At 34.5% G+C, this 13,119-nt stretch overlaps 1 protein-coding gene across 2 annotated transcripts in view; it reads right to left on the reverse strand.

Annotated features, from left to right (window-relative positions):
* Nucleotides 1-13,119, reverse strand: part of LOC143253011 (atrial natriuretic peptide-converting enzyme-like) — a 61,327-nt gene that overhangs the window by 37,750 nt on the left and 10,458 nt on the right. For both annotated transcript variants that reach the window (XM_076506049.1, XM_076506048.1), the window contains exon 2: nt 3,962-4,172. In XM_076506049.1, coding sequence (XP_076362164.1) covers nt 3,962-4,172 — 211 coding nt within the window. The remainder of the gene's footprint in view (nt 1-3,961; nt 4,173-13,119) is intronic.

The raw sequence follows: 13,119 nt of genomic DNA on the forward strand, positions 1-13,119 counted from the left end.
TTGTTTATTAGCGCTACACAATGGTATATTTGTGCTCTGCCTACCACTGGTATTTTAATGCAGTTTCTAGTGTTAAAAGTTCGCAGACATATCGTTCTGCCGAAGTGGGGGGGGGGATTAACGTCTTCTGTTTATTCTAATGTACTTATAGTTTAAAGGGAGATTATAGATTATATTTAGAGATTGTTTTTGTAGGCTTTAATGATGGGGTGTAGCAGTTAATATGAAAAACGAAAATTATAACAAACATAATTATCCAACTTAGAACTGGAATCACATGTACTGTAATAACTGAGGTATGTGTGGATAGTTTTCTCACCTACTTTCTCGAGATAGCCATTAGAATGAATAAAATCTAATAAATAAAACTTCTTGAAACTAGCAAACTATTTAAATTATCTAATTTATACTCCAAGCAAATAAACATGGCTATTGATATTAATATTAACTATAAATATTGTTCTCACTAGCTTTTACATGGGTTTTCGAGCATGTCCACACTAAAACAAAATTTTTCTGTATCCACTATTGATAAGCTTTTTTTGTTCTGAGACCAACGTTTCAACGTTTTGAAATTGTAATTCCATTGTTTCATTTTACCACGTCATCCCCGTGTATCTATGTCTACAGACACACACAAAATTTTAAACTGTAATCCAAATAGATGGGACAACTAAACAAAACATAAAACAAACTATATTTTTGCAGCACTCTACGTCGGTCCATAAAAGCCCTTGAACAAGAATACCTCTCCTCAATTTAATTCTATTAATGTTAGGTAAGTAAACAAACACACTAATTTATATAAAATAAAATTATGGGTGTATGGTTGTTTTGAATATTAGCTATAACCTACAAAATTATTATATGTGGTAGTGTTCCTGAATTTGAGTTGATAGAGAGAAGATGCCTAATCTAGATCCCTGGGGCTACCTCTTGGATTACTTGAACCAAATTTGAGAATTTAACCTATACTATTATAACATACCCATAGTCTTTAGTGCAATTGTACCTCAACGGAACACGAATCATAGACTTTCGGGTTTAAAGTTGAATACACTAACAACTACACTTCACCTGGCTTAAGGCGGCATCTGTTGTTCATTCATATGGGACCTTTCACATGTGGACTTTAATCATTCCTAACTGTCCTCTGAGTCCCAAAAATATTATGTGTGTAAATCTTATAAGTAGGCCAATACATGTTTGGACTGAGAAAAACTATCAGATGGGAGCCTAAACATAAGTATTAATTTTACTTGTCTCATAAGAGACTCTTGAATTGGATGGATCCTTGGGGCATCTATCCTATCTCTACGTACGCCACTTCACCGTGATTTCGTTTTCCATTATACTACTGTTCTTTATTACGAAAACAGAAATATTTTAAAAACGCCGAACATTTGTGTCAGTTTTATTAGATGAATATTTGAACTGAGGACGTAAAAAACAACAACAACAAACAATCATTATAATTATGTGTGTATATATGTTTACTCTTAAACGATATTACAATACTGTGCGTAACCTATCTCAGTCAACACGATAAGCTCTGGTATTGTCCGAAAGGCCTCGTCGGCACTATATATAGTAGATATACTGTACTTGACATATTGTTATACATTTTTCTTTAATTTCACATAGAAGTTCTTAGAACATATACAAGTAACTGAGTCAGTATAAGTTATATAGTGGCATTGCAAAATGCTCAAGAAGGCGGAATGTTTATTAAATAATTATAGGTTTCTACATGCTTCACTTGCAGTCCAAGGTACAAACAGCATGCGATGTCTCTCCACCATAACAGTGGTTAATTTACGTATCGCGCGCTCATATAGAATTTACGTAAATAAATTCACGTGCGTGAGAATTTGCGTTTCTGTGCATTCATCTATAAAGTTCACATAAACCATGTAAAAAAAAAAACTCATTGCTTTTATAACAACCGACCGTTAAGTGACGCGTTTCAAGAGCAGTAAAAAGACATCTTTATTACGATACTTCCGCGCATTTGAAAATACAAATGTAAACGTTTTTTTATAAATTCATAGATCATCAAGATAATTTAATTATTTTTAGATTTGAGGTTTCAGTCGATACCAAATCGATTAGCTTAAGGATTTTGAGCAGCAATCAAACTGTTAAACTAATAAATCAATATTGTTCTTCAGTATGAAATAAATGTATTTTCATTGATACGTTTCAGGTTAGTTCGGTTTATGGAATGCGCTAAAAAAAACACAAAATTACAAAGCTTTCAAGTTGTGTTTTGTCTTATTCTTTTTATAATCTGTGACCCGGTAAGTCCAACATTAGCTTCGTTTACTTGACATTAACCAAAAACAACAAAATGGCAAAGGCCCACTGAATAAAACGTTTTAAAGACTACGGTTAAATTGAAGTTTCTAGTGGTGTTGTAACTGCTTCATATTTCACGGAACCTCACAAGTGTGAAAATTACTTATGTTCTGTTTTTTCATGTAAACTATAATATAATCCAAAGAAATTGAAGCTTTTTCTTCAACATTTATAGTTAAACTTAGTATCAAACTATAAATCTAACTTCACATAAATCTTAAAACTTCCAGTCAGATACCTGCTAAAGATAATTACGATAAAAATATGAACAAAATGGCTACCATGAAGACAGAGGTGTTAGCAGGCACTCTTGACTTGGTTCCTTCCCTCTAACAGTTGATGTAATAAATCGAGGAAAATCATACAATGAAATCATTATTTAAATTATGTTAATTTTAAATTTCCTATATGTCTCAACATTTGTAGTAAAAACAGTATTTACAAAAAACATTTAATCTCTATGGTAAAACTTCGATAAAATAAAATTTTTCTTATAAAAATAAGTTCCCGTTTCTCAGCTTGTTAAGACGAAATAAAGCAAATAATGACACTTCTTAATATAGAATATTTTTATTTGGAAGTGAACTATTATGGTCTAATTTTACATAATGTTTTTTTCTGCAAACAAAAACTCTTTACCGTAACTTCTCTTTGACCCCCGTTAGTACAGCGGCATGTCTTCAGATTTACAACGCTAAAATCAGGTGTTCGATTCTCCGCGGGAGCCCCGCAGCTAACCCGATATGAATTTATCAGAAGAAAAACATACACTTTTGGCCCGGCATGGCCAAGCGTGTTAAGGCGTTCGACTCGAAATCTGAAGGTCGCGGGTTCAAATCCCGGTCGCACCAAATATGCTCCCCTTTCAACCGTGGGGCGTTATAATGTGACGGTCAATCCCACAATTCGTTGATAAAAGATTAGCCCGAGAGTTGGCGGTGGGTGGTGATGACTAACTGCCTTCCCTCTAGTCTTACATTGCTAAATTAGGGATGGCTAGCGCAGATAGCCCTCGAGTAGCTTTGCGCGAAATTCAAAACAAACAAACAAACTTCTGTTTGTAGAAATGTTAAAGTAGCTAATCGCCGTTACATAAAGCACGCTTGAAGATCACCAATCTGTTATTCACGAAATCAACAGAAAGCTTTGTTTCAACAAGAAATTGATAACAGATTATAACAGAATCGTGTGTAAAAGACTTCCTGATTATACAGTGTTCGCTTAAAAATTTAAATTATATAGTAAAATAATTCCGCATACAAATATAGTAAATTGTTTTAAAGTTCGGAAAAATGATAAATTTATATTTACTCCTAGATTTCCTACATATTTTGTCCTTAACAGTTCTGAACTAGAAACATGATACACATGTTGTATATAGAAGTATCAGTCGAAATAACTGAATATCTTTGAAAAAAAATCTGGGCATCGTATTTTGCCTTTCTGTTCCTCCTTAAAACAATGATTTCCATTGTAGGTTGGTGAACAGTTAGGCTTAGCATTTACTTTAACTAATTTAAAAACGTAAATGTAAAAATAGTATGATAAAACTCATCTTTAAAACATTATGTCAGATTTAGAAAAATAATAAATATTCGCTTACATCCGTAATATATTGCAACTGCTGCTCCTACTGTCACAAACAGCAGGGCCAGAGACACACAGAAGCACGTGGTTGCAGTACAACCCTGTTTTTTGGTAAATTTAATCTCGTGACTGTCGCCACTTTCACTAGGAGCGCTGATGTTGCTGCTACTAAATCCATCGTTGAAGGCTTTTGTGAGAGGATGATCATGACGGAAACATTTTTTGGACTGAAATACATATAAAATATAACAAAGTTAGTTTAATGTAAATTTTAGGTTTGAAAAATAAATTAAAGCTTTAAAACATTCTTAGTGTTCTATAGTACTTCAGGCATATTAGAGCTATAAATAATGTAATTGAAACTCCACTTAGGCGTCGCTATATGGTTAAAAGATTATGGGATTAGGCCCATAGACGAAAGATTTTTCGTAGTTTCATTATGATATCGATCACACCTACCTATTTTGATTTTTCAAGACACCAACTAATGATTCAGAAGGACAGGACTTGTGTGCCAATGTTTAGCAACCCGGCCCGGCATGACCAATCTGAGAGTGCGGGTTCGAATCCTCCTCACACCACACATAGTTCCCCTTTCAGCTATGTGGACGTTATATTTTTACGGTCAATCCCACTATTCGTTAGTACAAGAATAGTCCAAGAGTTAGCGGTGGGTGATGATGACTAGTTGCTTTCTCTCTCGTCTTAAATTGCTAAATTAGAGACGGCTTGCATATATTTCCCTCGTGTGGTTTGAGCGATATTCAAACCAAACCAAACAAGACTGGTGATGCCTCTGAATCACTCTATGAGTAAGTATTCGTTCCGTTAAACACATATCTCAAGCTATTAATATATAAAGCCACCCAATACTTCTCACCTGTTGAATTCCAGTTTTCCGTTTTTTGTGGTTTTTTTTCAGTTAATCCATTTGTATTTTTAATAAACAGAACTATGTGCTCAACATTTTGAGCTCTACAAACGGCCGAGTACTGGACATGGTCTAGTGATTAAGGTGTCGAACGATGGATCCGAGGGTCTGTGGTTTACGTCCATACTTTAAAGCCATAAGCGCGTTATAGTGACGGTCAAATCCCATTAGTTTATTCGAAAATTCCATGAGTTAGTGATGGGTGCTATTGACAACCTACCTTTTTTCTAATCTATCATTTTAAAATTAGAGACGGTTAGTGCAGATAGCACTCATATAACTAGTTTTCCTTTTCTTCTCAGAACCCACCATCAACATTGATTTCACACCTCGTTATCCATTCGTCTCTCATGATACCTCGCTTTACCTCGTTTTAGCCGTGATTCAGTAAACACAGTAAGAGCTCTTTGTTTGTAAGTGTGGGGCCCGGCATGGCCTAGCGCGCAAGGCGTGCGACTCGTAATCCGAGGGTCGCGGGTTCGCGCCCGCGTCGCGCTAAACATGCTCGCCCTCCCAGCCGTGGGGGTGTATAATGTGACGGTCAATCCCACTATTCGTTGGTAAAAGAGTAGCCCAAGAGTTGGCGGTGGGTGGTGATGACTAGCTGCCTTCCCTCTAGTCTTACACTGCTAAATTAGGGACGGCTAGCACAGATAGCCCTCGAGTAGCTTTGTGCGAAATTCCCAAACAAACAAACAATTGTAAGTGTGGAAAGACTTATGCAGTTAGTTATTCCCATGGGCACTCTCAGAAGGAGTTTAGTTTATAACAAAACCGGTAACTGCTTCTTGCCAGTAGTTAAACTACCCAAAATGATGCAACGATACCTACACGCCTCCTCTGGACTTTTTCTTTCATTTCTGTTGGTGAACTGTTCCCGTCCGAAATCTTTTTACATAGAAAGACAGAATTTTATGAGTTTGCATTAGAAGTTGTGTAGGAAAAAAATTAAGGTGAATTGTTCGAAAATGTAGTTTAGGAAACGATGGTTTACTTAAATAATATAAATCTGTAATATACAGCATAGAAATGTTTAGGATAAAAATACATTTTTAAAACTTTAATGATCGGTTCATGGTGTCATCATGCTAGCTTTTAAAAAAAATGACATTAAAAAGGCGGGAAAAATATTGAACATGCTTTGACATTACTTGTTTATGGTTCTGTGATCTTACTGTGCTTACACAGCTTGCATGATGCGTTATAATTGTTGTACCGGAAACTTCGTAAAAATTGTTTTGGGTCAGCCAAGCTAACCACGGGCATTCACCAGTCCTAACTGTTGGCATGAAAACGCGTCCAACCAAACAAGACTGTAGAGTGTAGAGGTCAGTCACCATTTCTAGACATGCCTTAATAAACCTATTCATTACTTATAATTCAGTAACAAAAGCACCTTTTGGGTCGGAGACTACTGGATCATGACAGTTTGATTAAGACAGTGAGTGCTTCGAGCGTTCATTAAAATTTTTTGTTTGTGAACTAAATGTTTATAACGTTGCTAATTACGAAAAGTGTTCGCTGGTTGTAGTTAGAAAGTCTTGACTGTCGTCATACAATACTTTCTATGAAAAATGGACGACATGTGGCAATTTTAAATTCTCTTACATGCTACTAAATCCAAGACTTTGTGTATTGTTTTTCTATCATATTCTACATAGTAAGCTAACAATATAGCCTGAAGTAAAGGCATTTGATATTCTGCTAAATTACTTTAAAAAGTAGAAATATGAATGTTTTATATTGTAAAAATATACTTTACCCAAAGATCTATGTTTTGAAGTAAAAACTATATAGAAAACAACTTGAGGTAAACTACTGTCGGCCGATACTGTTTTATACTTTGTGGTCAGTTCTATAGTTTATACCAAAGTATTAATTTCACTTCATAGTATTTGGATTACTAGTGCCAATAATATCTGAGATTGGGTAGAAATCACAGTTTTTAGCTCAGTCTGAGTTTTAATATTTAATGAAAGTTTGTGAATTTTTTCAAGTGAGCATTACGATGGTTATTTTACCCCACAGTATCTAAGACATTAGTTTCTCGGTGTTTGCTTTGGATAAAAAGCCACAATGGGGTATCTTTTATGTTCACCATGTGAACTGGATCCTGAATATCAGCGCTGTAAGTCTGTAAACGTACTGCTGTCCTACCGGAGGTGAAGGTACTGGAATCCAGATACATAAATAAGTACTTATATTTAACTTACACCAGGCTGAACATGACTCAATATTTAGCATATAGGAGTGAAGTTCCGTGGTTCGCTGCTCTTTATAGCAAAATTACAAAAATCGCGACCCCTACACTGATACCCTTGGTGCGTTATAAGAGTGACGGCCAAATCCTGTTATTGGATTAGAGCAGCCCATGAGTTGGCTGTGGGTGATGTTGACGAGCTTCCTTACCTATAATTTATCACTTCAATGTTCTAGAGACCTTTGAACTAATGTATTGATAAATAACATTAGAAGAGTGACGAATACCTCTCAGAGATTCTTAACGAGATTTAAAAATAGACTCTGAAAACAAATCTTTCTCCGTAAGTGCTTAACCCATATTTCTGAAAAAGTGAAGCTTTGTTTATTTTATTGCAAAGGGATACCTGTATGATAATCCCTAATATTACTAATCCTGGACTACTATGGTCTGACCGAATAATTGTGTTACACTGTCTCACTTGTAACTTACCCATGGTCTTGAATTGGGGTGTTCGTTTTTTTGTGGCAACTGGGTGCGAACCACGAACTCACTGTTTCAAAGACTAAGGATGCTAACCACCAGGCCAAGTCCATTCCAAGTGGTATGAGAATCATGTATTTTGAGGATCGTTCGACACTATGATAATGATACCTCACAAACCAAACACATTATCACTAACAACGGAGTTCGGAGAAGCTGGATTTCACCTGACATGAAGTGACATCGTACTTACCCTTTGGTTTCTTTTTTTTTTTCTCCTGGTCAGTCTAAAGGTTTTAGTTTCGAGCCTGTGTTATACCACTGAACATTCTCTGCACTTTCAGCTATCGCCGCATTATAAAAGTAATAGTCAATACTGTAATTCGATTTACCGTGTAGCGATGGTTGTTACTAACTAGTTATCCTCCATCTGATTAAGGATTCAAAATTAGGAATGACCATGTCTGAACTTTGAGGATTCTGATCCAGTTGTTTAGCTCGTATATTCCATAACGTGCTATTTAGATTCAAAATACCATAATATCCAACACTTTAATAAAAGAGGTGAATATGTTAGCATCAAAATGTCTCTAATTATAGTGCACGCTCGAAACACGCTGAGTTACATATTCATCAAAATATTATTCACGATATTATGGTCAAATGTTATTCACGATGACAGTTGAATTTAATACTGACGTATATGAAACATTTTTCATATTAAAGGCCTATAACAATTAGTATATGGTCATTACAACTTTCTTGTTCGTTCGTTTAGAATTTCCTTACCAAGCTTCACAAATGGCTATCTGCACGTAACTGTCTCTAATTTTGAAATGATGTGCAGAAAAGAGAGAAGACATTTAGTTAAAAGGACCTATTGACAACTGTTGGACTATTTTTGTGTAATAGAATAGCAGAATTTGACAGTCAGTTTTAGAGCTATCCACAGTCCAAAAGTGCGTAATATGTTTTGGCGATAAAGAGACGCGTTCCATGAGCCCTCAAACTCACGGTCTTGGCACACTAAGCTATTCATTCCACGTAATTAAGATATGCAAATACAATAGTTACGAATTTCTAGCAGAAATGTTTGTCGTCATCATATGGTATTTAATATAAAATTTTAATTTTGATTTCGTTTTTTTTTTGCATTTTTATATGAAATTTTTAACGTGAAAAGAACCTTTATATATCTATATAAATATAAAATAGCTGTCTGTTGTCTGTTCTTGTAACTACTTTGCAGGGTATGGATGGATCTTCACCGAAACTGGTATGGAGGTTTATTAGGTCCATACAGGAAATATATACAAATTGTGTTATGCATTTTGAGTTTTGCGGTTTCTACAGAAGTTTTTAGAGTTTGTACCGCTACTTTACCCACTTTTGATGGATCTTCACTAAATTTGGTATGGAGGTTCATTGAGTGCATGGAGAGATACATACAAACTTGTGTTCTCACATTTTGTATTTAGTAGATTTTATGGGCGTCGTTGGGTTTTTTTACAATTACATATAAGGGAAGGAATGTTTCACGTCCTTAAATAATCTTGAATTTACATAATTTTTATCCAGGGGTACTCCAGTTACTGTAACAATATAATTTCACAATAAACAAACCTATCAATTAATGCCTCATAATCAACACTAAAAAATAAATTGTTTTACTTGTACAATAATCAACACTAAAAAAATAAATTGTTTTACTTGTACAATATCACCGATTAATTGAAATGTAATAGCTGTGATGACCGTGGTGTTCTATCGTTTTGTGATTTAATATCTCACCTTTTACTGAATAACAGATAATGTTTGTCATTTAAATAGGTGCATGTTCTATCGTCTTGTAATTTAATATCACACACCTCTTACCAAATGATAGACAATGTTTCACCAGTTAAATGTTATGCGCCATATGACTAAATATTGTTAATTGTTAAAAATAACTGCATTGCTTAAAGACATAATGAGTATTAGTCAATTTCTCAGTGTATACGGTGGGTAGTCGGTTACTGTTTACTGCCTTCTGTCCAGGCAGTAATTTAAAATTATGGACGGTGGCAAAAAGCCATAGTAGCTTTGCCATGAAAACAAAATACGGCTACGTAATGACCTACGAAGTTATGAAATTTTCAGTCATCAGGATCAATGACGAAAAAATGTCAGGAAGAGTTACTGTGTACTTCGAACATCATATGATATAAATGTTCACAACAATGACAAAATACACCACGATTTTTATACTTAAAACACATATATACACGCTTTCGTAGAACTTGAAAAAGTATTGTATTATCGCTATAACGTAAATCTGTTAAAGAAACAATGTGCATTTTCTTCCTACTCGTCGGCCCGGCATGACCAGGTGGTTAGGGAGATCGACTCATAATTTAAGAATCGCGGTTTCGAATCCCCGTCATACTAAACAAGCTCGCTCTTTCAGCCGTATGGGCGTTATATTTTGGGGTTCAATCCCACTGTTCTTTTGTAAAAGAGTAGTCCAAGAGTTGGAGGTGGGAAGTGATGACTAGCTGTCTTTCATAGTCCCTAAATTAGGGACTACTAGATAATCCTCGTGAAGCTTTGCGCGAAAATTCAAAACAAATGAACTTCCTACTGAGTTAATTTTTAAGACTGTAAACAATAAAAACAGTGACACTAAATAAAACTGAATTAATGAGACATCAATCCAAACCGGAGACGCAGTATGATCTGATGGTTATGCATTTGGAAATCCACGAAGAGACAGCAAACTCAAATAACGATGAACAATATTGATTCAAGTAATGCTATGCAATAGCAAAGTTAGGAACTTTTCGCGTGGCGGTTTCTAATTAATATACTAGAAAATGCATGATTTATAGTTTCCATAGCACGACAAAATTAGAGGTCGAATTAAGTTTAAAAGAACTTTCTCAGTTTTGTTCTTTTTTTGAAAAATTCCGATGCAATCCCACACAACAGTAGATAATTTATAGTACAGTCTCTCTGTTTTCTTATAGCAAAGCCACATTGAGCTATCTGCTGAGTCAACCAAGGGAAATAGAACCTCCTTATTTTAGCGTTGTAAATCCGTAGACTTACCGTTGTACCAGCGAGGGACTATATTAGAATCAAAATAGAAATTTGTAGCTTGAGGAATCTATCAGCAGCAAATATCCAGCATTATTTTATATTCTTATTTTTTAAAATTACAACAACTATGTTAAATCATCGCTTTAAATATAGATTGGTGTCCTATAAACTATTTATTTACTTATTACTCATAAAAACATCACATCTATAATGTTTGTTTGAAGATTATGTCAACTTTTTAAGGTGTTTTTTGGTGCAAAATATCCAAATGTTCTATTAGAGTTTTAAGGAAATTTCTATGCGATCCCTATTATGAATTACTATCTTGCTTCGTGATGAAGAACAAAAAGCGAAATCCAAGGAGTCATTAGTCTATATTATATATAAAACAAGAAGCTAAATCCAAGGAGTCATTAGGTTATATAATATGTAGAACCTAGAAGTAAATCTAAAGAGTTATTAAATTATATAATATATAGAACACAAAACTAAATCCAAAGAGTCATTAAATTATATAACTTAAATAGTACGAAGCTAAATCCAAGGAGCTATTAAGTTATATAATATATAGAACACAAAGCTGAATCCAAAGAGTCATTAAAATATATAACGTAAATAAGGCGAAGGTAGATCCAAAGCATCAATACGTTATATAACGTAAACAACATGAAACAACATCCGAAGAGTTATTAAGTCACTGAAGTCATTGTTTGTTTGTCTGTTTAAAGTTAAGCACAAAACTCATTACATGAGCTACCTGTACTCTGCCAACCACTGGTATCGAAACTCGGTTTCTGGCGTTGTAAGTCCCCCACTCTGTAAATTTATTGTTAATGACACCTTTCCAAAAGATATGTCATTATATTAATAATGTGGACAAAACAAAATATCATCTATCTTCATTTTATATACCTTACACTCGAATAGTTTAACAGTGTTGCTCTTTACATTCTGGATTTTATTTTAGTAAATGTTTAACTTGGTTTTATACATTTGATATATCTTACACTCGAAGACTTCATCACTGGTCGTCAAAAAATTCTGGAACTTTTGAGTTTGTAAATGTTTAATATAGTTCTACTTTTAAAAAAAATATTTAATTTACTCTTAATTTTAATAAATGCTTAATTTAGTTTTACTGCTAATAAATATATAACATAGTCTTACTTTTAATAAATTTTTAATTTATTCTTACTGCTAATGAATATTTAATATAGTCTTACTCTTAATAAATATTTAATTTTGTTTTACTTGTTGGTTTGTACTTTATATAAAACTAAGATGAAATATATTCGTGCAACTTTACACTACATTTAAAAAATGCAGTCTCATAACAGAACAAAGAAAACAGGGTAAGAATCAGGTTTATTCCATATGAAAGAAAAGTTATCCTATTAAAGCACTCGAGTGTTAACATTCCAAACTTAAACATGAAACTGATCACGAAATCTTAATTTCTTTAGTCATGCGCATGTGACGAAGAAATTAAAAACAGCGACACAGTACGAACTGAAAACATGATATGTTTATTGCGATTCTTTTTCTGTTACCCTCGGGGAGAGACATGTTATAGGTGGTATAAAAAAAAGGGGGATATGTATCATATAAGCACGTATAAATTGTGTGTGACCATTTTTCGCATTTCATTCCCACACATATTTATCGAACCAGCTATGGGAACGATATCGATGGTAGTGACACACTTTCCACGTGTGATGGAAATACGATAACATAAAAACATAAAGACAGAACTGGGAATTAGCGCTTGAAGTTTTATTTGTTGCATGTTGAAGTTTACTTCCGATATTGAGGTGCGCATTAGTTATCAATAATTAGACAGCCTCTCCAGAAATAATGCAGTTTGAATAAAGACACATGAAACAAAGGACACAAGACTGCTGTTAGTTCTCAGGAGGCCTACCCTCCAAAATATTTAAGCCAGAAACATAATTACACATCGACATAAGATGTCAATTATTGGGCTTAGGGTTTCTACCCCTCTCTTGTTGAAGTTCTTGGATGATGGTGTCTTTAGAAGTTGTTTGTTTAGGATAGTTTCGCGCGTAGATTTCAGAGATTGACGACTCTTGCTCTATAGATTCATATCTGGCAGTTAATCTGGTCGCACAAAAATGTTGAAGCCCCGATCTTCAAACTGCCTTGAAAACACTGCCTTGTCTTGTAAGTCGGTCATTGGCACAGACGCGTAGAGGGTCTTACCCATCAATTGTGATATATCGAACAACAATTTACAAATGACACACAGACAACAAAAATACAGTCCTGTATTTTATCTTGACTCATAAACAGCTAACAAAAATTCCTGGAAACATAGCCACCAAATCAAGACGCGCTATTGTCTGAGAAAAGTTTTTTTTTGTTTTTTGTTTTTTAATTTCGCGCATAGCTACACGAGAGCTATCTACGCTAGCCGTCCCTAATTTAGCAGTGTAAGACTAGAAGAAAGGCACTAATCATCACC

This window comes from Tachypleus tridentatus, chromosome 6 (assembly GCF_004210375.1).
Source record: "Tachypleus tridentatus isolate NWPU-2018 chromosome 6, ASM421037v1, whole genome shotgun sequence".
NCBI classification, from domain to species: Eukaryota; Metazoa; Arthropoda; class Merostomata; order Xiphosura; family Limulidae; genus Tachypleus; species Tachypleus tridentatus.